General features: G+C 31.9%; 1 protein-coding gene across 1 annotated transcript; it reads left to right on the forward strand.

The window, feature by feature from the left end:
• Positions 1–686: 686 nt before the first annotated feature.
• LOC126745077 (uncharacterized) lies at positions 687–27,928 on the forward strand. Its single transcript, XM_050452765.1, has 11 exons — positions 687–913; positions 969–1,341; positions 9,591–10,030; positions 10,083–10,364; positions 14,566–14,906; positions 21,525–21,729; positions 21,798–21,967; positions 26,625–26,856; positions 26,913–27,139; positions 27,211–27,375; positions 27,758–27,928. The coding sequence occupies exons 1-11, from the start codon at positions 835–837 to the stop codon at positions 27,881–27,883; spliced, it is 2,640 nt and encodes an 879-aa protein (XP_050308722.1). The 5' UTR covers positions 687–834; the 3' UTR covers positions 27,884–27,928.

A 27,928-nucleotide genomic window follows, 5' to 3' on the forward strand; every position in this document is an offset into this window, starting at 1 on the left:
TTACTCTACACCTTTTTTTAACTTTGACGCTTAATACCGGCATACCTATGATACCTACGACAACCATTTTTTTTCTAAAATCACCGGACACAATCTGGCTATAATCCACTAAAAACCGTTTTTCTTTAAATGTTACCGTTTTTCCGCAACGCGCTGTTATTTAAGAAAAACCCCCAAAAAAAAGCCGTTCCAATCAACCAGTCATACCCTGGAGATACTGGGAGCCAGCTCATGGTACAATAAAGTTGGCGGTCCAGCACCCAATGTAAAAGCAAAATCACGAAACCGTGATCTCTTAAAAGCTGCGTTAGCAATGACATCTTGCTTAGAAAGAAACTTCTTAACACTTTCTTTTCTTTTTTTCTTTACACTTTCTTAGATTTCCATAGAGCACGAGATTGCTAGGAAGAGGATGGAATGGACAATTAATTAATGTCCTCCAAGTTAAACCCAATCAGACTATCTGGACCTTTAGTGTACACTCTGGACAGCATCTGGCATAAGACAAACTAATACACATACACAGATACGCGACATCCACTTAAAGTGATAATAAGTTTCCTAATATTGTGCAACCATTTCATATTCACGAAAGGATATTATCTTATATTTTTGTTTCCTTTTATATCATGAAATTAACTATAGACACTGCATTGTATATAAATTAATGATAATCATTTGCCAGGCTCGAAGTAACGTTATCTTGTTTACTTGGAATTAATCTAAATCATCGTTTGCGACGAATTTGAAGTTAATATTTTGTATAGTCAATTAATTTTTAATAAATCGCCGTTATGATGCATAGGCTTTATTAAAGTGGTGAATTTAATAGACATGGAGGCCTGTACTATTCCGAACATATATTTCGAGATAAACGCACCAAGTGAGGTCAGTTTTGAAAAGGAACTTTTCGGTAAGACTTCTTCTTAATTAATGCAACTTATATATACATATTACGAATATTTAAGGTTACGAAGTCAATGATGCAACACTGCACCTCTATGAGGACCATATAGCCAAAACATTTAAGAACCTAGTGGACTCCTTTGACGGTGAAAATGTGACTTTTCTACTGAAAATTGCCAGTAAAATCTGTAAAAATGAATCCGGTTTTATCGTCGTCAATTCGCATGAAACTCTGGAGAAACTCATCAGGTTTTCGAACTCCACGAAACTGGAAACGGAGGACAATATTAAATTGCTGTTTATCAAAATGCTTATTTTAATTTTAAGTCATACGAGTGGAGTTAAATGGAGTGTTGACACCAATTACTGGATGGACGTGTATTCTATTGTTAGACAGTATCAAAGTGGAAGTGACTCGGAGATTTTGGAAAAAGGGTGAGTGACTTATAAGTACGTTTGGCACACTTGTTGTTAATATTAATTATTTATTTGTTAAAGTAAAATACATGAATCACATAAGATAGTGTTAGTTATTACTATATATACTTCTCAATAATACACAGTTGTAGGTTCACGTGCATCAATTCTTAGTGCAAAATGTCTGTAATCATTTTTCTGATTATATCCTTTCAATCATATACATTGATGCCAAAGCATAAAAAATATTTTTCTCAAAGAAGCATCTTTCCACAAATTGAAAGCAATGCTTTGATCGATTATTTCCTGGATAAAATTACTAAGCAGTGACATTTGATCCTTGTAGGTCTAGTTTCTCCGTGTGTATAATGTATTGAATTTAACTGTTCTGGAATCCAGAAATGATAAGAATGTAAAGAAATCGATGTTCACAATTTTGTTTACAGAGGTCTGCTCATTTACCCTTAAAGTTTCATCTCTATAGGCTTTATTAGTCCAGAGCAATTTGCACCTAATTGGTGCTTTAGTTTTCAATATTTTTAGAATTGAAAATTATGTTAGTTAGACGGTTGAAATGCAAAATTTAATTATACAAGAGGATAATTTAATCAGCACAGTGTATTTTGTCAAAAATGCAATCCCTAACTAAACTAAATCATGGTTTTCAAGTGTTTATAACTCAAGAACCGTTTGTCCAAAGTAGAGTATGTGACCCATTAAATTTATTAAAATTTCAGTCTAAAAATGTAATAATATATAAGGTGTTCTATTTAAATTAACGAAGTTAGCACGTCACGTATTTAAGTCCTTTAAATTAAAAATTCCAGTAAAGTTAGTTTTTAATCCCTTTATTTTTTGATTCGAGATATCATTGGATTTCTCGAATATTTGCCATGGTGCCGAATTCAATGGCAGAATGCCCTTTAGAGAAATTTCCTTTAAGCTGTTAAGAAATTATGAATTTTTCGTCGACTTCTTGCAAAATGTTGAATTCTGTCATCATTTTTTCAAAGTTGAAGGGTGCTCTCCAAAGTGTTGGAGTATACAGGATTCAGGACGCAATGAAAACACCAAGATTAATTTATTCAAGCTATTTATTTAAAGAACGAAATTAATCGATAAAATGTAATGATTATAAATAGGGCTCCGCGAGACAACTACTTTTAACTTTATTTTTTGAAGGCGATGTTTACAGAAACAGAAACACAAACATTTTTATACCTAATAAACATTTTTTAAGAAGGCCACTTGCCAGTAAATCGAATACAAGCTCAGCAGATTTATTCATAGTGATGTAAGCTCTTGAGCCCAACAAAAAAAAACTATAAACTAATATATCGACCTTTTTATATTGGAATAACAACATCCTCCCTCAATATAAAAGGTCTGAAAATAAGCAAAGAACAATTCTATAAAAGAATACCTCTTAACATTAAGTACTACACTAAGAACACTTTAACGAATGAAATGATATTTGATATGTATGTATGTTTAGTGCGTTTATGAAACGTTTGATTTTCGGATAGTTTTATCGCACTTTGATTATCGTTATAGATAACAATAGGCACATTTGTTTTAAGAAATTTACAAGAATCATTAATTGCAAAAATTTCAAAGCATAATGCAAACCTTAAATACAAAGCCTCTTTTGATGTCTCACATATACCAATATATTCAGCTTCTGTTGAACTTAATGCTACTGTTTTTTGTTTTTGACACTACCAAGATCCCCTAGTAAACGGATAGCTAATGTAAAAATATACCCATAGAAAGATTTTCTATCAACTACATTGTTTGCCCAATCGGAATCAACAAAACCAGTCAAAGGATCATTTGATTTTTTATAAACAATTCCCAAACTTTTAGTTCCCTTTAAATATTTAAGAATCCTTTTAGCACTTAACCAATGTTCTTTAGAGTGATTATTGTTAAACTGGCTAAAGAAAGAGACAGAGAAAGCAATATCTGGTCTTGTACATACTGCAAGATACATAATTGATCCGATTAATTGCTGATATGGGGCGTCATAAAAACTTTCGTCATCAGCGAAATTTTTACCTAACTCTACTGGAGTAGTAACAGTATTGCAATTAGTCATTTCAAACCTATCTAATAATTTTTGTATGTAGTTTTCTTGACTAATTTTTAATTCGCCTTTAGAAAGTCCTTTCTATCTATTTTCATGCCTAGAATATGAGAAATTGGTCCTAAGTCTTTGATGTGAACTCCTATTTTAGAATTTTAGCCTCTGTATGGTTATTATAGAAAAGAAAGAAATCATCAACGTAGAATGCTAAAACAACTAGAGAACTCTGAGTAACTTTAAAGAAAATACAAGGCTCTATACTTGATTGCACAAATTTTAAATTGCAAAGTACTTTATGAGCTTTTTCATACCAAAGTCTAGATGATTGCTTTAGACCATAAGTTCCCTTTTTTAATAAACATACTTTGTTTTCTGAACTTTGAACTTCAAAACCTTTAAGCTGACTCATAAAAATTTCCTCATCAATGTCACCATTTAGAAATGCAGTTTTTACGTCTAAATGATCGGCTTCTAAATCTAATTCTACTGCCATAGCCAACAATAACCTCAAATTACTAAATCTAATGACAGGTGAAAAAGTTTCAAGGTAATCACCATATTTTTGGGTGAAGCCCTTAGCAACTAGCCTAGCTTTGTACTTAACAATTTCCGCATTTTCATTATGTTTGATTTTAAAAACCCATTTATTTTTAACAATGTTTTTATTGTGAGGTTTGTCAACCAATTCCCAAGCATTGTTAGCGTTAAAAGCATCTAATTCATTTTTAATAGCTTGTCGCTATTCAGAACTTCTGGTACTTGATGCTTCAGAAACAGTTGTTGGCTCTAGATCATTTGATAATGTTATCATTGCAAAATCAACAACGTTTCACTTTCACTCACTAATACTTCACTATTCACTTCGTCTGGTGATTCTGTACGCTCTGACGATGTCTCGAACTCATCAGTTGTACTGGTAGTACTAGGAGTATTACTCTCTACAGCTTCGTCAAGAGTCTCTGGTGGTGTTATCACCCTTAAAGTCTCTTGTAAAGTATGAGCATCCAAACTAGCACGATCTGGCATTGAGTCTTCTAAAAATACAACATCTCTGGCTATTTTTACATGATGGTTACTTGGATCCAAAAGACGGTATCCAACACTATTTTCGCAATAACCCACAAATATGTATTCCTTGCTCTTAGAATCTAGTTTCCTCCGTTTGACATCTGGTATGTGAACATAAGCCCTACACCCAAAGATCCTTAGGTGGCTTATATCAATCTTCTTGCCAGTCCATTTTTCTGCTGGCGTAGATCCAGGTAGTTTCTTTGTTGGAGACAGATTTAACAAATATACCGCTATATTGGCTCTCCGCCCACATTTGTTTTGGACTATTAGAATCCATCAGCATAGAACGAACTTTCTCAAGTATGGAGCGATTATAGCGTTCTGCCACGCCATTCTGTTGAGGATTGTACGGCACTGTCAATTCATGCTTAATCCCACGATCACGCAAGATTGTAATTTTTCGTTACAGTATTCACCGCCATTATCCATCCTTAAAACTTTTATTTTTCGTTCTACTTGATTTTCCACCATACAGCAAAACTCCTTGAATTTTTCTGGAACCTCATCTTTTGTACTTAGAAAATAACAAAATAATTTACTAGTATTATCATCTATTAGTGTGAATATATATTTTTTACCACCAAAAGATTCAACTTCCATAGGTCCCACAAGATCTGAGTGGATAAGGTCTAGTTTATGTGGCACAACCTCTTTGTCCTTTTTATAGGGAAACGGTTTTCTTGCTTGTTTGCCCTTAAGACAACTTTCACAGTATTCCGGAAGCTGTTTTTCGGAATAAGAAATACCTGCTGCCAATCCATTTTGTAGCAATTTCATGCTATAATGGTTGAGATGTCCCAATCTCCTATGCCACAGCATCTGTGAATTTGAGGTACTTGCGACGTTGACATAATCCGTAACAATATCCAGTTTATAACTGCTATCAACATTTGTCACCGTAGCTACTGGCTCCTCACTCTCCTGGTCAACTATTTTGCATCCCTCGGAGTCAAAATAAACACAGTATCCCTTCGAAACCATAGAGTTCACAGATAACAAATTTACAGAAAGTTCTGGAACATATTTAACTCCTTGTATGTCCATTTCTCTGCCATCTTGCTCTAGTTTCATGACACTTTAACCGGTACCACTGACACACAGTTTCGAGTCATTTGCCACAATTATTTCCTGTCCTGAGTGCAAATCGGCAGTGGCGAAGCGTGAACTTTTCTTTCGGGTAGACAAACAATAAAAATCGTTAATTAGAAAAAAATGTGTATTCAATATTATTCACTTTAATGAAATAGAGAATGAAAGCGCATAAAATATTAACTTAAAGAGAAAAATATGTAGTGATATAAAAAATAAAAAAATTATTACTACTAGCATAAAAAGATAGATAGATAAAAATAAATACTACTTACAAAAAAACACAACAAAGGTATAACCATAACTTATAGATCTATAATGTCCATTATTTTAAAATTAATTAAAGACAAATAAAAACACAACTAAAATACAATTGCCAATATCAAACAGTCGTTCATAAATAACCCCTAAAATATCCACTAAAAAAATCTTTTCTATACACCCAAAAATAAAAATACTAATTATTAAATTATAATGGGCAGTTTGAATAAGAATTTAGTAAAAGCTAAAACTTACATTTTCCTAGCAAATGCTTATTTTGCAATGGATTAAAAGTAAGTAGTAACTTTTACTAATTAATACAATAGCAAAAGATAAAGTTGTTAGCATTGTCTAAAAATGGTGGGAATAAAGATAAGCAATTACTAAGAATATTAAGGAAAAGCTTACATTTTTGCAAGCTTGTTAGACCCTGGCTTAAAAATTTAGTATTATTAAACAGTTTGATAGAAATGGCTGCATTTATGAATATAAGATCTGTAAAATTTTATCCCGAAAGAAAAGAAAGTCGTACCGAAGAATACCACGATCTGTATAGATTTAGTGAAGAAATTGTTGAGTGGATAGCTAACCATTTTTTGGAGCCAAAAGTGGAGACTACAGTTGTGCATTGAGTCCAAAAAAACATTTCTAAGTGATTCTGGATTTCAAATAAGGATCAGAAAAGAAGGAGTTCATAGAACAACAATATGTAAAACGATATCTCACGTTTTACCAAAAATAGTTGAAAAGGCAGGAATTTGGATGAAATTTCCTACAAAAAACTCGACTGAGCAGGCAATCAACGAATGGGTAGAGTTGTATAGATTTCCCTGTGCTTTTGGTGCAAATGACACTCATGTACCAATAATAACGCCATCGCTACATGGTGACAAGTATATGAATAGGAAAGGATGATGTAGTATAAATGTGCAAGCAACTTGTGACGCAAAAGCAATTTTTACATCCGTAGATGCTCAATGGCCTGGCTCGGTGCACGACAGTCGTATTTTAGGTAGACCAAACATTTTTGGTATGATGAGAAGGCGTCAACAAAACTATGGACTTATTTTAGGCGATAAAGGGTACGGCATAACACCATTGGATGATTTACCAAATAAAAACTTAATTAAAAAGTAAATACTTAAAATATCTAGCTTTCGCTAGTAAGTAAAAGCAAAAGGTTATTCACTTAAATTTCAGTAAGTGCTATTAGTAAAAGCTAAAGCTTATACTTCTGACTAAAAGCAAAAGCTAAGTTTTTATTCACACTGCCCAATAGCACGCGCCCGCACCAAATGCCAAATGCAGATTTATCAAAAAACAAAACTGAAGATGTATTGCGGCCGACCAGATCAAGCGTGTCCATAAACAATAACCCTCAAGAGCATAATAAAATAGCTGGTCGACTTCGATAGACAAAAGCTCAAATGTCTTTCCCGCGAGTAAATTTTGCATACGTAATAGGCTGAATACTGTTGCGGCCGGACCTCTGTCACCTGCTTGATGCGTATATGGTTCGATTAGATGCTCCAAATTTCCGAAGACAAATATCAATGTGTCCTTCGGGGGCTCGTATACATTAATTGGGTGTCAGCCCTGCATTTTTATTTTAATTGGTGCGTCAGGCGGGGCGCGCCTTAGATATTATAGATAGATAGATATTCTAGCCGTTTAGAGACTATATAATATTAGTAAGGAGAGCGACTATATTCTGTGTTATTTGTTTTTTAATTTGAATTCAACAATTACATGAAATAATTACGTAATAAATTAATGACAAATAACTGGATAATTTTGGGTAGACAGTGTCTACCTTGTCTACTCATACGCTTCGCCACTGCAAATCGGTAATGTCCTTTAGCAGACCACGATTCCTTGTCATGTAAGATGACGCGCCACTGTCCACGTACCATGACGAGCCCATTCATATTAACACCCAGAGCAGCAGCAAATAAACTCTTCTCGATGATCCTTATTTTTGGTAGGATTTGAGGATTGAGCCGGGTCCTTTTTATTTTGAGCAGGACATTGATTTTAATAATGTCCTTTCTGCTTACAGCTCCAGCACCATAGGGGTTTCTTAAATTTCCTGGAAACTAAAGCACTGTCCCCGTTTAGTTTGCCATTTTGCCACTTTTTGTCCTGAAGTAATTTGGTCTTTACAAAGTCCGAGGTTATATCTACACCCGAATCTTCAAGGGCCATAACCATAGGCTCGTACTCTTCAGTCAGTCCCTGCAACATTATAAATCCTAAGAATTCATCCTCCAATGGTTTCCCAATGGAGATCAGTTGCTGGGAAAGAGCCATTACTTCATTGACGTAGCTCTCCATGATGCTAAAGTTTTCTAGCCTTATGGAGCATAAACTTCGGAGCAGTCTAAGTTTTCGATGCAACCCTTTGTCTTCAAACGCCTTTTCAAAGGCACTCCATGCATCCTTAGCGTTTTCGGCTTGCATCACGTGCGGAAACGTCGACTTATCCAGAGAAAGAATTATTTTTGACAAGGCTTCCTCCTCACGTCGCGCTTTAGCCGCACTATCAGCATTCGCAGCCCATTCTCCAGTAACACAGTTCCAAAGGCCGTCTAACTTTAATAACGCACTCATTTGGAACTTCCACACCTAATAATTTTCACGCCCTTTCAGTTTATCAACTGCCGAACCGATTATTGTACTTTCGTTACTCGCCATTATATTTTTTAACGACGCAACGGCACGACTAAATAAACTTAAAAATAAACCAAATCAAGTGTTTTGCGCTTCTGGGCCCATAACCTGTTGGAATATACAGGATTCAGGACGCAATGAAAACACCAAGATTAATTTATTTAAGCTATTTATTTAAAGAACGAAATTAATCGATAAAATGTAAGGATTATAAAACGGGCTCCGCAAGACAACTACTTTTAACTTTATTTTTTATAAGAGATGCTTACAGAAACAGAAACACAAACTGCCTAATAAACATTTTTTAAGAAGGCCACTTCCCAGGAAATCGAATACAAGCTAAGCAGATTTATTAATAGTGATGTAAGCTCTTGAGCCCAACAAAAAAACTATAAACTAATATATCGACCTTTTTATATTGAAATAACAACACAAAGCTTCTCATCTAGAGTGTTCTGATGGAAAAATTAATTATATTAATTAATTTTTATTACTTTTCAGGAATGACTACTTAGCAACTTTCTGTAATAAATCCTGTATTTGTTTTTTAATTTTTAATCGCTTGAATCATTGGATTTCTCGAATATTTGTCATGGTGCCGAATTCAATGGCAGAATGCCCTTTAGAGAAATTCCCTTTAAGCTGTTGAGAAATTATCAATTTTTCATCGACTTTTTCCAAAAAGTTGAATTTTGTCTTAATTTTTACAAAGTTTAAAGGTGCTCTCCAAAGCTTCTTATCTAGAGTGTTTTGATGGAAAAATAATTAAATTAATTAATTTTTATTGTTTTTCAGGTATGAATACTTGGCGACTCTCTATAATAAATCCTATATTTGTTTTTTAATTTTGCATCCCTTGAATCATTGGATTTTTCGAATATTTGCCATGGTGCCGAATTCAATGGCAGAATGCCCTTTAGAGAAATTCCCTTTAAGCTGTTGAGAAATTATCAATTTCTCGTCGACTTTTTGCAAAACGTTGAATTCTGTCTAAATTTTTTCACAGATTAAAGGTGCTTTCCAAATCTTCTCATCTAGACTTTTCTGATGCAAGAATTAATTTAATTAATTAATTTTTATTACTTTTCAGGTACGACTACTTAGCGACTCTCTTAGAAAAAGCAGGCGACGAATTTAGGACAAACATTTTTCAATTTCTCACAAAACCATTAGCGATGACGGCTCGGGCACTCGAACAATCCGATTTAAACACAGTAATGGTCTTCAGTCCTCGAATATATAAAGATGTTACGTCACACGGATTATTTGTGGCGGAAATATTGGAGCGATTGATCGAAAACGAACAAGAGGAAATCATGAAATTATTTTCGAAAAATAAAATTGCGGAAACGTGCGACAAAATCGCATTACTCTCGGATGATTTAGAACTGACGGTTTTAATGTATCGCATCGAAGTGTTGTTGAATTTTTATCACTCGCATGCGGTGCTCGACGGTATAAAAGTTATGCACGAGAACGGGTTAGCTATAACTGGCTTAATACGGATATTCGACAGGGAAATTACTAGGAGTAAGCAACCGCATGGTTATTAAACCTTAAAAAACAATTTTTTTCTTTTTAGATAATATTATGGCCATAATAGAAGTATCATACTACGCAATGAAATATTTGAAAAACAAACATCTGACCCTACCAAAGCAAATCACGAAATTCAATACAGTGGAAATGGAGACTGAACTATTGAGCTTCCATGTCGAACCGATATGTTGCCTTTGCGAGATTCTTTCTGAAAGTTTTGCCTCTATGCTGTCCTGGGACAAGATGACCAAATTGAGTCATATCGCGATCTTCCACGAGTCAAGGCTTATTATGCAAGAGTATTCTTTGGGAATTTTGAATATTTGTGAGTACCTATTGATACTCTGTATATTCTCAGATATCATATTGGGGACATTTGACACGCATATTTTATATGGGTTACAGTCAAAAGCCTTTGATAACTCAAAAAAGCTTTTACGTTCTATAACGTGATAATATCATTCATAAATATTTTATTTATTAGTTAGGTTTAATTGACCACGTTCACATTTAAATAAAAACGATACTCATAATCCATGCGGGTTGTCTGCGGCCGCTTCTATCATACGCCAGAGTGTTCGATAATTCGTGCGTTTTGTCTAGGACCATGATTTCCGTATCTAAGTTAGAGTAATTTGTGATGACGTATGGCCTGATTAATTCAGATATGACAATTTGTCACTTTTTATTAGGACGCTTTGCTTCTATGAAAAAACGGCATAATTTCCCTATTTTTTCTTCGATTTTAATGAAATATGATCGATAAGAAAGAATTTTTAATTGCAAGCAAGAAATGTCACTACAAAAATTTTTATATTATCAGTATTTTATGAGTAAAAGGACATTTTTGGAAAATTTGCCCAATTCATGAGAAAGCCGCTATAACCTCTCTACTTCTTCACTGATGTTCTTGAAATATAACTCATAAGAAAGAATTTTTAATTTCAAAAAAGAACTGTATCCAGAAAAATTCCCATAGACTTAATATTTTTAGAGTAAAAAAAAAATCGGAAAATTGGTTCAAATTTTCAACTGGCTATCATGCAAAAAAAATATTATCCAGGTCTTAAAGAAAAACTGCCATAATTTCTTAATTTTCTGACCGATTTTCATGAAACATAACTCATAAGAAACAATTTTCAATTCCAAACAAGAAATGCCTCTACAAACATTTTCATAAACTCAATATTTTCAGAGTAAGAGGAAATTTTAGAAAATCTGTCCAAAACATAAAAAACGCTCTAAATTCCTTATTTTCTCACCGATTTCCTTGAAACATGGAAAATATGAAAGAATTTTTAATTCCAGATAAGAAATGCATAAACAAAAATTTTTATTAACTCAATATTTTCAGAGTAAGTCAATATCATATGAGATACAGTCAAAAGCCTTTGGTAACTTAAAAAATTTTTTAGGTACCTATTTTTTCTTTAAAGCTATTGAGACCTAAAAGAAAGTGTACTTCAGATATAGTCAAATGCCTATATAGTTGCAAACACTAAAATATAAATTTTGAACTTATTAAGGTCGTACGTTATTAATTAAATATTTCGATTTCTGTGATTTGAGAAGGTGGTTAGATAAACTATATTGATAACAAGCATTCTCACCTGGGACTACTAATAATGTTATTGTCTATATAGTATAATATATAGTATAATTAAAAGTACTCATAATCCATGCGGGTTGTCTGCGGCCGCTTCTACCACACGCCAGAGTGTTCGATAATCCGTGCGTTTTGTCTAAGACCACGACTTGGTCGTGCCTGATTAATTAAGATATGACATTATGATAATTTGTCACTTTTTATTAGGACGCTTTGCTTCTATGGAAAAACGGCATAATTTCCCTATTTTTTCATCGATTTTTATGAAATATAATCGATAAGAAAGAATTTTTAATTGCAAGCAAGAAATGTCACTACAAAAATTTTTATATTATCAGTATTTTATGAGTAAAAGGACATTTTTGGAAAATTTGCCCAAGTCATGAGAAAGTCGCTATAACCTCTCTATTTCTTCACCGATGTTCTTGAAATATAACTCATAAGAAAGAATTTTTAATTCCAAAAAAGAAATGTATCTAGAAAAATTTTCATAGGCTTAATATTTTTAGAGTAAAAAAAAAATCAACCAACTGGCTATCATGCAAAAAAAATATTATCCAGGTCTTAAAGAAAAACCGCCATAATTTCTTAATTTTCTGACCAATTTTCATCAAACATAACTCATAAGAAACAATTTTCAATTCTAAACAAGAAATGCCTCTACAAACATTTTCATAAACTCGGTATTTTCTGAGTAAGAGAAAATTTTAGAAAATCTGTCCAAAATATAAAAAAACGCTCTAAATTCCTTATTTTCTCACCGATTTCCTTGAAACATGGAAAATATGAAAGAATTTTTATTTCCAGATAAGAAATGCATAAACAAAAATTTTTATTAACTCAATATTTTCAGAGTAAGGGAATATCATATGAGATACAGTCAAAAGCCTTTGGTAACTTAAAACATTTTTTAGGTACCTATTTTTTCTTTAAAGCTATTGAGACCTAAAAGAAAGTGTACTTCAGATATAGTCAAATGCCTATATAGTTGCAAACACTAAAATATAAATTTTGAACTTATTAAGGTCGCACGTCATTAATTAAATATTTCGATTTCTGTGATTTGAGAAGGTGGTTAGATAAACTATATGGATAACAAGCATTCTGGCCTGGGACTACTAATAATATTATTGTCTATATAGTATAATATATAGTATAATTAAAAGTACTCATAATCTATGCGGGTTGTCTGCGGCCGCTTCTACCACACGCCAGAGTGTTCGATAATCCATGCGTTTTGTCTAAGACCACGACTTGGTCGTGTCTGATTAATTAAGATATGACATTATCACTTTTTATTACGACGCTTTGCTTCTATGAAAAAACGGCATAATTTCCCTATTTTTTCATCGATTTTTATGAAATATAATTGATAAGAAAGAATTTTTAATTGCAAGCAAGAAATGTCTCTACAAACATTTTCATAAACTCAGTATTTTCAGAGTAAGAGGAAATTTTAGAAAATCTGTCCAAAATATAAAAAAACGCTCTAAATTCCTTATTTTCTTACTTATTTCCATGAAACATGGATAATATGAAAGAATTTTTATTTCCAAATAATTCATTAACTCAATATTTTCAGAGTAAGCGAATATCATAAGAGACACCCAATCAAAAACCTTTGGTAACTTAAAAAAATCTATTTTTCCTTCAATGCCACTGAGGACTAAAAGAGTCAAATGATTCATTTGGAGAAAGCAATTTTGTAAAACTACTTGAAATAGAGATAAAGAGAGAGTCTTGATAGATTTCAATATCATGTGAGACATAGTCAAATGCCTTTGTTAAATCAAAATAGTATACATAAGTATTTATTACTTCTCCAAAGCGATTGAAAGATAAAAAACTTGTCAACTTTTTAAGGTCGTACATTACTGATTATATGTGAGCTTGAAAAAGTGGTCATAGATAAACTGCATGGATGCAGATAAACCAGATAATTGATAAATAAATTTAATAGATCATTTTAAAGATAATTTTTTTTCCTTAGTAGTTTGCAAAAATGTCGTATTGGAAAGCTTCTAGGTTAATAATATAATCCATTAACATTTTATTTATTAACTAGCTTACCGTGACTGCGTTTACATTAATGTATGTCATGCTAATTCGGTTTAAATAAAAACGATACTCATAATCCATGCGGGTTGTCTGCAGCCACTTCTATCACACGATCATGCGATTTGTCTAAGACCGCGACTTTCTATACGATGACTATATAATATGTCGTTTTTCATTTGGACGCTTTTCTTTCATAAAATAAACCGCCATAAATTCCCTGTTTTTCCATTGATTTTCATGAAACATGGTTCATGTAAAAGAGTTTTCATAAACTCAGTATTTTATGAAAAAAATAAGATTTTGGAAAGGCATCAAAAATGGTCATAATATCACGAATTTTTAACCAATTTTCATGAAATATGGCTCAGAAGAAAGAATTTTTAATTCCAAACAAGAACCGTATCCAGAAAAATTTTCATAATTTCAATTTTTTTTTGAGTAAAAAGACATTTTGAAAAATCTGTCAAAGTCATAAAAAACCGCCCCAATTTCTTACTTTTCAGCTGATTTTCATAAGACATAACTCGTGTGCAAGAGCTTTTAATAAGTAAAAGGAAATTTTGAAATATGTGTTCAAGACAGCAAAAATTGTTATAATGTCTCTACTTTCCAACCGATTTTCATGCAATATATCTCATAAGAAAGAATTTTTAATTCGAAACAAGATATGTATCTATAAATTTTTTCATAAAATCAATATTTTCAGAGTAAGAGACAATTTTGGAAAATCTGTCCAAGACATAAAAAAACCACTGTAACCTCCTTATTGCCTCTCCTAAGTAAAAGGTTTTTTAGAGCAAACACATTTTATATCTAAACACTATATTTATACTAATAGACCGGAAAACCTACTATTTTTTAGGCTATCGCTTCCGCAATAAAATCCTCGAAACTCTACGACCGGAACTTTGCATTCAAAGTATCGATTTCACCTACAAAGCATCGAAATACTACTCGCAAGCGAACCTAAGGAGGCTCGTATTCGTTTTGTCCTTAACGTTGGAGAATGGCTTCACGTATTTCCTTAGTGTCGTGAAAACCAGGATAATTAATTATGACGAGCAGATGGTGGTGGAAAAGTTATTGGAAATAACCTCGGGACTAATAGAATCTCTGGATGAAAACTCTAGTCGGCTGCTTAAGTTGTTCGATATGCCGACGACACTGCATAACTTGTTGTATTATATTAATTGGTCGTCACCTGTAAGTAATTAACTTAATTTTTTTTTGTTAGTATAGGTTTGCTGCAAGGTATATTGCTTATTTTAATTAATTTAACAAATTTCACGTACCATCAGCTTGTTTGGTATAATTTTATTGTTGTGAATGTAGTAGGTTCATGTTTTCTTTACATAAAATTATTTAAATTCCCAAATTAGTTATTAAAAGCAAAAATGCATGTGTACGCATGTATGTAATAATTTAGACAATTTTATTTTTTTATTAAAATGTTTATATTATTCTTTTTAAAATAATACTAGAGTCTTTTAATGGATTATTGGACTGAATCCCAAAAAAAATTACAATTCCTTACTTTGATGCTCAATGACTCCCGAAAATCAAAAACAATCCTAAATTTTTATTTTCCTATTAAAACATACTCTTAACTCTATTTTTAAAAATGTACACATCAATTCCAAAAAAGAAATTTTTGGTCCTTCTATTTTGTAAAAATCAAAAAGTAAACCGAGTCTCAAAAAAAATTTACAATTTTTGAATTTGAGGCTAATTAACTCCGTAAAAAACAAAAACGACCCTAGATTTTTATTTTTTTTATTAAAATGTGTACTTAATTCTTATTTAAAAAATGTAAAAATCAACTCCAAAAGTAATAATAATAATAATAATAATAATAATCTTTATTTAGCAAATTGCTACATATAAAATACAAAGAGGTTAAAACGGCAAAAATTAAATATAAAAAACAAAACATGGGCCTAATAATACAATTTTAAAATATATACTCTTAATAATCGTTTAAAACTATTTATATTATTACAGATTTTTAAGTCATTAGGCAATTTATTAAATTCGAGCACGGAATTAAGCATTTGTATTATAATTATGGACATCACGAAACAGCACTAACTTAAATATAAATACATTAACATTAAACATAATTCGTTGATGGACGGTCAACATATTTAATACATTTAACATTATTTTAATAGGAGTATAGTGGTTACATCTCAATATTGTTCTCATTGCCCTATTTTGAATTTTTTCCAATTGAGAGATTTTATATTGCGGTAAATTATATAAAAGAGTTGAACAAAATTGTAAATGCGGAAGAGCTATAGCATTAAATAACGTTATTTTTGTATTCATTGATAAGTTTTGTCCCACCCTATTAATGAACCCTACCTTTTTAGCAAACTTTCTCATGATATAATTCGCATGAGCCTGAAAAGTTAAGTTCGAGTCTAAAATTACTCCGAGATATTTAATTTGCTCCTCGTAAACTAATTTCTGTCCATCCACACAAACACTTACACTTTTAATGTCAATAGAAGATGTCTTCGACCGTCTACCAAATATACAAAATTTTGATTTTGTGGTATTTAAGCTTAACTTATTGTTACAAAGTCAGTCAAACAAATTGCCAAGTCGCAAACCATTTGCTGTAGATGTTGACCAACTATATAGAGCATAGTATCATCAGCAAATAAAATAATATTTCATTTTTGAGCCACCCTAACCATATCATTAATGTAAAATAAAAACAATAATGGACCCAAAACAGTACCTTGGGGCACACCGACATCGACATTTACAGTTTCAGACATAGCATTATTAAACTTCACACGTTGTAACCTATTACACAAATAAGACTTTAACCACTTTAAAACGTTCAGCTTAATTCATATGTGCTCTAAGTTACCCAACAATATATCTCTATCAACAGTTTCAAACGCCCTTTTAAAATCCAAAAACACAGCCAACACATATTACCTGAGTCAATTGCCTTTAAAAAATTATCACAGATATTCAGAAGTACAGATTCACATGACTGACGTTCACGAAAGCCAGATTGGTTAGGAACTATAATTTGGTTGTTATCACAGAACTGCAGTAATTGCTCTTTTACACATACTTCTAAGACCTTTTCATATATAGGAACAGTATTGATAGGACGAAACTCATCGGACAATAGGGTGACCAAAATAACTAATTTTCGATAACGAATATGCCTGGGTGTGCAAAAGATGCCTTTCGGGGTTCTCATTTAGCCAAAAAAATCCGAATGACTTATGACGATTCCATCGGCTGCCGAAATAACCTTGAAAATTTTAAAATTAAGAAAATCTTTAAAACTGCAAAAAAAGCCAAACATGCAGCTCTCAGCTAGTTTTTCATGAAAAACTACCCATAACTCACCACGTGGAGGTGGCTGCATCTCGAGTTCCATCCTACCCTCCCACCCTTAGAATAAATTTTTTAAATTTTTATCTGTTATAGAACTGCTAAGAATCGTTTTTTAGTATCAAATTGCGGCAATATTTGTCTTGATTCAATACGAGCTCTAATAAATCCGTCTCGTGCTTCAGGGCCATAAACCGCCATAGAGGCTTCAGTAACTAACTTAACTGTTGAATGACAAGGGAATTTTAATAACCCTATTTCATCAGGAACCAAAGAAGTCATGTTAGTTAGTTCTTCGTTCGAAATTTCCATTGTTAATGGGGGCTCGCTTATAACAACATTTTGCCAGTCAATTAAGTCGACATAATCTTGACAATCAAAATTCAATTTATTCACGCGAAATATTCTAACATCGTCGGTTTTTGCGGTTGATCTGCATTTTAAAATCCTTCTTAGCTAACTCTCGAATATGTTTTCTATCATCTCCTAACATGGCTAATAAAATATTTTCTGGGTGCGCAAAAATCCATTTCTCTCAATTACGGGATCAATACCTTTTTTTATTTCTTCATGGAGGTAACGAGATTTATTTATAATGCTAAACAAGTGCCTAGCACCATCCTTACAAGACCAATGGCATTTAATTTGAAACCAGCATACGGCATACACTTTTACTATAAACTCTGTAAACATTTTAAGGTTTTGAGAGGGCTCATTGGTAGCAACGTATAACCTTAGGACTCTATTGGCTGTGGTAAGCCATCTAGAGTGTGACATTTTCCCTGGCGCTTTTAGAGCCCAATCGTCTTTTAAAACTCCAGTAGAGATTCCTTGACACATCTCATATAAATACTTTGCATCGGTACTTACGGTTTTTAGATCAACTAATGGTAAAATTGTTTCAATTTTCTCAAACTGTACGACTGGTAAATTTTCACACGATTCAAGGGTCTTACCAATGGCTCCCTCTGATAATTAAAGATAGAGGTTTCGGCAGCCAAGGATATTGTTTTTGGACGTTTAGTTTTTTTTTGGCTCACTTGAGAGTACAATAGGCACCTTTTAAACATACAGGGTAGTTAAATTTTAAGAAATAAAAAATTCCATTAAATAATCCACTTCTTATCTTGATATTTTTGTTCTGTGACAGCTGGGATCATGGGACACATTTCGTTGAGGCTTGATGTAATAGAGAAGATGAAGGCTTCTGCTTGTAAATTAACATTTGAAATGCTGGTGTTCCAAGGTGTACTAATAATATCATGTTGCAATTGATCTGAGTTATAATGTTTAGTAGACCTTTTCAAAGTAGTTATATTCGGAGTCATTATATTTTGATGATCAACATTAATCGAGATAATGGAATGGTCACTGATTTTCGGTGTTAAATGAACTTCAAGAGGTAAATTTTTAACGTTAGTTACGACATAATCAATAAGCGTCTGGCTCGTAGGTACTATTCTTGTAGGCGATTTTACAATTTGTGTAAATTTACTGGAAAATATTACATCCTTTATTTTGTCAGCATAAAATGAGTTTTTAAGTAAATCCAGATTAAAATCTCCCAAAATAATAATAGTGCCATTAAAATCGCTTACCTCGTCTAGGTAGTTATCAAAAAACTCAATAAAGGCAGCATCCTGTCTTTGTGGAGGATGGTACAATACAGAACACAAATACTTTACACCAGACGAAGACAGTTCCAAGAACAACAACCAAACAAAATTTTCAACACATTGCACACTTTTTAACTTGTATCGAAGATCATTTCTTACTAAAGCAATTACTCCTCCAGTTCTATTATTGTCTGTCGCACACTTTTCTTGTTTGTACCCCTCAACATTAAGTTCACAGGGTTCAATATCCTCTGATACATGAGTTTCACTGAGAAACAAGATCTTAGGTTGCCAGTCCTTTAACAAAACAATTATTTCATCCTTATTGTTCAAAAAGCCTTGAGAGCTTAAATAGACAATGCTTGAGTTGTAGACAATATTTGGTATACTTATTTCGCTGGAGGCCCTCAATTCTTTTGTACGAATCACATTTATTGATCTCCCACACAGTATGACGAACATCTAAGTTAAGACCGTACTTTTGATTTGACGCTGCACAATTTACACATTTAGGTACATCCACATTACATTCTTTGTCATCATGTTCGCCAGTACATTTACCGCACACCTTACTTCCTTCACAATCATTGGCAATATGTCCATAACGGCAACATTTAAAGCAACGACAAATATTGTAATCATTAAATACCCGGCATCTGTTCTAACCAATGTTTATTAAAGAAATGTATATATATATATCGTCGGCTTACTGCCAAAACCAGATAAGTAACATTTTGCATTAAATGTGCACTTACCCTGTTTTAGCTGAACAGTGTTGAGCAAAATTAATAATTGCCAAAGCAAGTCTACATCATTTACTACCTTTTCACTGTCCAACACTTATCTGGTTTATGCAGTAAATTTATATACAAATTTTGATTACGAAAATGCACTAAACGCAAAAATGTTAAAAATGTACTTATCTTGTTTTGACAGTAAACCGACAATATATTAGTTTATTTTTATTATAAAAGTGACTTTTTTTATTTTAAAAAAATTAAAAAATAGGCCCAAAAAAAATATTTGCAATTTTTGACTTTGCGGGTAAATAACTCCCTAGAAACAAAAACGAGCCTCACTTTTTATTTTTTTATTAAAAGAGGCATTTAATCTAATTTCCAAAAATATATAAGTGGAACTCAAAAAGTGAGTTTTTCTATTTTAAAAAAATTAAAAAGTGAACCGAAAAAATGAATATTTTTCACTTTGATGTTAAATAACTCGCTAAAAACAAAAACGACGCTAAATTTTTATTCTTTTACTAAAAAGTGCATTTCATCCCATTTTTTAAAATATATATGTAAATTATTTTTAAAAGGTAATTTTTTCAGACATGAAAAATTAAAAAGTAGACAGAACTCCAAAAAAAAAATTATAATTTTTGATTTTTGAGCTGAATAACTTTCTGAAGACAAAAAAATCCTAAACTTTTATTTTTTTTTTATAAAAAACTCATTTAAGCTTGATTTTAAAATTATACAAAAGAACCCCAAAAAATTAGTTTTTTTATTTAAAAAAAATTAAAAAATAGACAGTTTTAAACGAAAAATTACTATTTTTGACTTCGATTATAAATAACTCCCTAAAAACAAAAATAATCTTGAATTTTTATTTTGTTAGTTGAAAGTTCGTTTAGTCCTATTTTAAAAACCCTATAAATTAAACCCAAAAAGAAGGTTTTTCTATTTTAAACAAATTTAAAATTGAATCGAGTTCGAAAAAAATACAATTTTTTACTTTGAAGCTAAATAACTCCCTAAAAATGAAAACGACCTTAAATTTTTATTTTTTAGTCAAGAGTGCCTTAAATTTTATTTTAAAAAATACATAAATTAAGTTCAAAAAGTGATATTTTCTATTTTGGAGAAATTTAATAATAATTACGATACCGAAAAAAAATTGATTTTGATGCTGTATAGATCCCTAAGAACAAGAATGACCCTAAATTTTTAATTTTTTAATAAAAAGCGCATTTAATTTTAATTTAAAAAATATATAAAATAAATTCCAAGAGTAATGTTTTTTATTAAAAAAAAAAAAAAAAACTAGACGAGTCCCAAAAAAATGTACAACTTTTGACTTTGAAGCTAAATAACTCCGTAAAAATAAAGACGACCCTAAATTTTTGAATATTTTATTGAAAAGCGCATTTAATTTAATTTTTTTAAATGTATAAATAAACCGCAGAAACTTGGCTTTTCTATTTTTAAAAAATAAAAAACGTAAACAGAGTTCTTAAGCAAAAATTTATATATATTTACTTTGATTTGCAATAACTTCCTAAGACCAAAAACGACCATAGATTTTTATGTTTTTATTGAAAAGTGCATTTAATCCTATTTTGAAAAATATATAAATTAAACCAAAAAAGTGAGTTCTTCTATTTTTAAAAAATTAAAAAGTGGATTGAGTCCCAAAACAAAAATTTACAGTTTTTGAGTTTGAAGCCAAATAACTCTCTAAAAACAAAAACGACCCTAGACTTTTATTTTTTTTCTAAAAAGTGCATTTAATCCTTTTCTCAAAAATATACAACACCACCGAAGAAAACTAGTTTTTCAATTAAGAAAAAAAAAAAAATTGAACCGAGTCCCAAAAAAAAAAAATTTACATAAAAAAATAGCCCAAAACAAAAAAATATTAAAATTGAACCGAGTCCTAAAAAATAATTAATTTTTACATCAAAAAATAGTCCAAAACGCCTCGAAGACATAAGAAATAGCCCATATCAAACATCTAAGGATAATTTTTTCATTAAAGATAAGCAGCAGCAATAATAGCTAGTGGAATGTAAATAAACAATTTACCTTATCGGCATCTTAATAAAAAGCCCCTTTTGTAGATCGTCATTAAAGCACTTAGACTATTAAAACTAATTATCGCCAAGAAAATGTCCCCGGAAATGCTCATGCTAATAGACTCGGTCGACGATTCCGGAATGCGAGATGTCGGCCAAATGTTATTCGTCAAATTGTTCAGCAGCGATTTCGAGATAAGACAGGTGGCACTCAGTGTGGTTTCGGTAATTGCACGCACCGCATACCAAAGTAGGTGTATTAACATTTTTATTAAAGAATCTCACTACTAATAAATATGGCATTTTTATTAAGTTTAGGTTTCCCGTCGTTTCGTGGGACATTGACCAAAGCGGGACTGCCCGAAGTGGTGGCGACCATTTGTACAGAAGATAGAAATCCACTGGTCAGAGCTGCCGCGTTTAAATGCTTACAGGACCTTATCATGCTTGAATCGGAGAAAGATGCTTTATTTACCTCTAATCTTCTTGTAAGTACTTCAGAATTAATATCTTGAAGGAGTGAGGAGCCTGACGATGTCTTAAACTGAACAAAACACGTGTAGATTCCATTTGCAAGAGAGTAACTCACAAGTCAATTTCAATCTGGAATCGGGTGTTCTGGATCTGAGGAAATAGAACCTAAAAGTAAAATAATTCTTCTAATTTTAGAGTCTAGGCAACGGAATTTGCAGTCCCACTAAGGTTTGTAAATAGAACATTTCAATTTAGTTCATCTTCTTTGGTAAAGTATTCAATGCTTTTTCTAGGTTTAATAATACGACAACGTTTTTCTCTTATAATTAATAACACTTCACCCAATCAACTGATTGAACTCCCCAAGAGTGACCAGTAAGTCGTAGACCTATTTCTTCACTAATCAATAGCAGTTCTGCTGTCAAAGTTTACTACTTTCAAATATCCTTTTGTATGATATCGATCCAAATACTTTTTATTTAGCCAGTTTCATCAGTCTACAGTTGAACATGGCTTCGAATTATTTGAATTAAATGAAGATTTCATTCAAGGAATTTCAATTATGATATGCTTCAATTGTCTGAAATAGAATTTATAGTGACACAGTCAAATGCCTGTCAGAGGTCATAAAATACAGACTGTCCTAACTGTGTATATCTGCAACACAAGAAAATGATTAAGTGGGATGCTTTACTAGTATCTTAAGGGATCCAACCAATTAGCTTGATCTTTTCCACCTTTAGGATATAATAAACAAACTGGATTCTATAGTGTTTACTCCTGAAGTACCACATTACCTGATTTAAATGAAGGTTTTATTCCAGCAATATCAGTATGATTCGAGTATCTGAAATACGTTCCGGTGAATGTTCTTTATTAGGTAATTTAGTCCTAGGAACAGTTTCCGAATTATTGGCACTTCAAAAAGAATGTGTCAAAAAACGATGATTGCTCCTCAATGTGACCACTCACTTCATAGTTTAATATCTCGAAAACTAATGGGAGTATTCTTAGGAAATAAAAAGCATTATGTCTATGACAATATTATTTATAAATGTTTTTTATGATGTAAATTAGTCCAAAAAATATTTTCAGAATTATCGGCACTTTTAGGTGCTTGCGTCCAAAAACGATGTTTGATCCTCAAGGTGACCACTCATTTCATAGTCCAATATCTCGAAAGCAAATGGGAATATCCTTACGAAATAAAAAGCATTATGTCCATAAGAATATCCTTTATAAATGTTCCTCATAATGTAAATTAGTCCAAAAAATATTTTCAGAATTATCGGCACTTTTAGGTGCTTGCGTCCAAAAACGATGTTTGATCCTCAAGGTGACCACTCATTTCAAAGTCCAATATCTCAAAAATTAGTAGGAATATTTTCATCAATTAAAACGCATGTTATTTAGAAGAATAATGTTTACAAATGTTTTATATACTGTAATTTAATTCAAGAAATATTTTAAGAATTATAGGCACTTTTAGGTGATAGTTCCCAAGAATGATATTTGCTCCTAAAGGTGACCATTCACTTCAAAGTCCAATATCTCGAAAACTAGTGGGAATATTCCCATAAAATAAAAAGCATAATGTCCATGAGAACATTCTTAACAAATGCCTTTTGTGATGTAAATAAGTCCGACAAATATTTTTAAAATTATCAGCACTTAGATGATAATGTCCAAAAACCAAGAACAATGACTGATTTTCAAGATGACCGCTTACTTTAAAGTCCAATATCTCAAAAACTAGTGAGAATATTCTCATAAAATAAAAACGATGGTATTCAAAAGAATATTCTTCATAAATATTTTATATAGTATAATATAGTCCAGGGAAAAATTTCAGAAATATTGACACTTCGAAGTGATCGAATTGACATTCGAGTATCTAAAAATGATGTTTGCTCCTAAAGGGGACCATTCACTTCATAGTCCAATATCTCGGAAGTAAATGGGAATATTCTTACGAAATAAAAAGCATTATGTCTATGAGAGTATTCTTTATAAATGTTCCTTATGATGTAAATTAGTCCAAAAAATATTTTCAGATTTATCGGCACTTCTAGGTGATTGTGTCCAACAACGATGTTTGATCCTCAAGGTGACCATTCACTTTATAGTCCAATATCTCAAAAACTAGAAGGAATATTCTCATCGAATAAAATGCATGATATTTAGAAGAATAATGTTTACAAATGTTTTATGTATTGTGATCTAATTCAAGAAATAGTTTAGGAATTATAGGCACTTTTAGGTGATAATTCCCAAGAATGATATTTGCTCCTAAAGGTGACCATTCACTTCAAAGTCCAATATCTCGAAAGCTAGTGGGAATATTCCCATAAAATAAAAAGCATAATGTCCATGAGAACATTCTTAACAAATGCTTTTTGTGATGTAAATAAGTCCGACAAATATTTTCAAAATTATCAGCACTTAGATGATAATGTCCAAAAACCAAGAACAATGACTGATTTTCAAGATGACCGCATACTTTAAAGTCCAATATCTCAAAAACTAGTGAGAATATTCTCATAAAATAAAAACCATGGTATTCAAAAGAATATTCTTCATAAATGTTTTATATAGTATAATATAGTCCACGGAAAAATTTCAGAAATATTGACACTTCGAAGTGATCGAATTGACATTCGAGTATCTAAAAATGATGTTTGCTCCTAAAGGGGACCATTCACTTCATAGTCCAATATCTCGGAAGTAAATGGGAATATTCTTACGAAATAAAAAGCATTATGTCTATGAGAGTATTCTTTATAAATGTTCCTTATGATGTAAATTAGTCCAAAAAATATTTTCAGAATTATTGGCACTTTTAGGTGATTGTGTCCAAGAACGATGTTTGATCTTCAAGGTGACCACTCATTTCAAAGTCCAATATCTCAAAAATTAGTAGGAATATTTTCATCAATTAAAACGCATGTTATTTAGAAGAATAATGTTTACAAATGTTTTATATATTGTAATCTAATTCAAGAAATAGTTTAAGAATTATAGGCACTTTTAGGTCATAATTCCCAAGAACGATGTTTGCTCTTAAAGGTGACCACTCACTTCGAAGTCCAATATCTCAAAAACTAGTGGGAATATTCCCATAAAATAAAAAGTATAATGTCCATGAGAACATTCTTAACAAATGCTTTTTGTGATGTAAATAAGTCCGACAAATATTTTCAAAATTATCAGCACTTAGATGATAATGTCCAAAAACCAAGAACAATGACTGATTTTCAAGATGACCCCTTACTTTAAAGTCCAATATCTCAAAAGCTAGTGAGAATATTCTCATAATATAAAAACGATGGTATTCAAAAGAATATTCTTCATAAATGTTTTATATAGTATAATATAGTCCAGGGAAAAATTTCAGAAATATTGACACTTCGAAGTGATCGAATTGACATTCGAGTATCCAAAAATGATGTTTGCTCTTAAAGAGGACCATTCACTTCATGGTCCAATATCACGGAAGTAAATGGGAATATTCTTACGAACTAAAAAGCATTATGTCTATGAGAATATTCTTTATAAATGTTTCTTATGATGTAAATTAGTCTAACAAATATTTTCAGATTTATCGGCACTTTTAGGTGCTTGCGTCCAAGAACGATGTTTGATCCTCAAGGTGACCACTCATTTCAAAGTCCAATATCTCAAAAACTAGTAGAAATATTCTCATCAAATAAAACGCATGTTATTTAGAAGAATAGTGTTTAAAAATATTTTATATAAAGTAATCTAATTCAAGAAGTATTGTAAGAATTATAGGCACTTTTATATGATAGTTTCCAAGAATGGTGTTTGCTCTTAAAGGTGACCACTCACTTCAAAGTCCAATATCTCAAAAACTAGTGGGAATATTCCCATAAAATAAAAAGTATAATGTCCATGAGAACATTCTTAATAAATGCCTTTTGTGATGTAAATAAGTCCGACAAATATTTTTAAAGTTATCAGCACTTATATACATAATAATTTCCAAAAACCAAGAACAATGACTGATTTTCAAGATGACCGCTTACTTTAAAGTCCAATATTTCAAAAGCCAGTGAGAATATTTTCATAAAATAAAAACCATAGTATTCAAAAGAATATTTTTTATAAATGTTTCATATAGTATAATATATTCCAGGGAAAAATTTTAGAAATATTGGCACTTCAAGGTGATTATGAGTATGAACCCAAAAATGATGTATGCTCTTCAAGGTGACCATTTACTTTATAGTTCAATATCTCAAAAACTAGTGGGAATATTTTAATGAAACAAAAAGCAGGATATTTAAAAGAATATTCTCTACAAATGGTCCTTATGTTCATAGTGCCCTGGTCAAATGCCTGTGAGAGGTCATAAATTATTCCCTCTACTATTTGTCTATGTTTGGCCCAAACCTGCAATCAGATTTTTACATGGTCAGACTCACCAGTCTATAGGTGAATTATCAACATGGCTTCGAATTGTTTCAACAAATGTTCCAGCAAAATCTCATGTGCCCTTGTCGAGTTGATTTAGTCTGCTCATAAGAAAATGCTCAATAGTAAACTTCACAGTGACATAGTCAAATGCCTATGAGAGATCATAAATTATACGTCATCAGCAACTTCTCGTCCAAATTCCAGAACAATCTTGAATGAAGATTTTCTTTTTAGGAAAAAGTGCTGGAAGTACTCAATACCGAAACGGATTCCGAGGCACGAACAGAAGCAATACGTCTGCTTGCCTTACTGTTCTGGCAAAACAGCGACAAGGGACAATTTGACTATTTATCCAAAGTGTACACTCGCGTGGAAGAGATCTCATTTACAGATAGCAACTATAGGGTCCAAAAAGAGGTTTTGAAATTTTGGAAGATGGTCGAGTCTCATTATATGCGATTAGTTGGTAAGAGAACGAGACCTAATTTTGATGCACTTGTAAGAAATAATTAACCATTATAGGTTGGTCAGACAATGAGTTTCCAAGGGAAATATTTGAGAAGAAAATCATTAAAATGACCAGAAAAGAAATTAGCAGACGGATGTTTTCGGTCATTAGGAACCTTAGTAACATTGGGTGCTTAAGGGTTATCAAACATTTCATATATATGGATGACCTACATGAAGAGGTACTTGAAATCCTTAAGCAATGGCTAGAGGAGATTTATAAGCGTTATGTTAAATATCAGGTATGTAGATGTCGCAGTAAATTAGACCAGATGCAGTTTCGTGGCATATGGATGCGATAAAATTTCTTTAGATTACAGAAAAGTCAATGCAGAATCTAGAGGAGGAGCATTGGATTCATGTGACTGTATCTGAGAGTTTTAGTTCATCTTCTTGTGAAACAGCTTCTAAAGAGGATGATATAATGGATATTGTCAATAATCTGTTAACTGAGGATACTCCCTGCGAAAAAAACGAGGTTAGTTTTGATCAATAAAGGTGGTTTGGAATGTGTTGTTCAGATCAGATCAAGATACTGATGATATTGAGCATTTAATATACAGGCTGTATCAATATATACTGGTCCGGGTATACACTAAGCTAAGGCTTTGGATCATTTAATAAATTACAATAACAAGGGTCAAGTTAATCAAAAAATGATAGGAGAGAAACAAGAGACGGAAGTTAAGGAATCGATCAAGCACTCTCGTTCTCACTTTAACTTTCTGTTGAATGTGATTGCTTAAGTATTTTGGCATCCAATGAAGTGAGAGCAAAAGCCGCACTCGTGATCATTAAAGACACAACCTGTATACTATTTTACTAACAAACAAATTAAACCTAAATATTTTTTTTTTTAGGATAACGTACCCAAATCGACCCAACAAATGCAAGAAAATCATATGGATAGTGGTAGATGCTGGATAAGTCCGTCCTCGTTTGTGTATCTCGTTCGACATTCTGTGCATTTATTAAGAAAAACATGAAAACACTCATATGCTTTAATATAGTATTTTTGTAAATTAATCAAA

This window comes from Anthonomus grandis, chromosome 15 (genome assembly GCF_022605725.1).
Source record: "Anthonomus grandis grandis chromosome 15, icAntGran1.3, whole genome shotgun sequence".
Classification (NCBI taxonomy): Eukaryota; Metazoa; Arthropoda; class Insecta; order Coleoptera; family Curculionidae; genus Anthonomus; species Anthonomus grandis.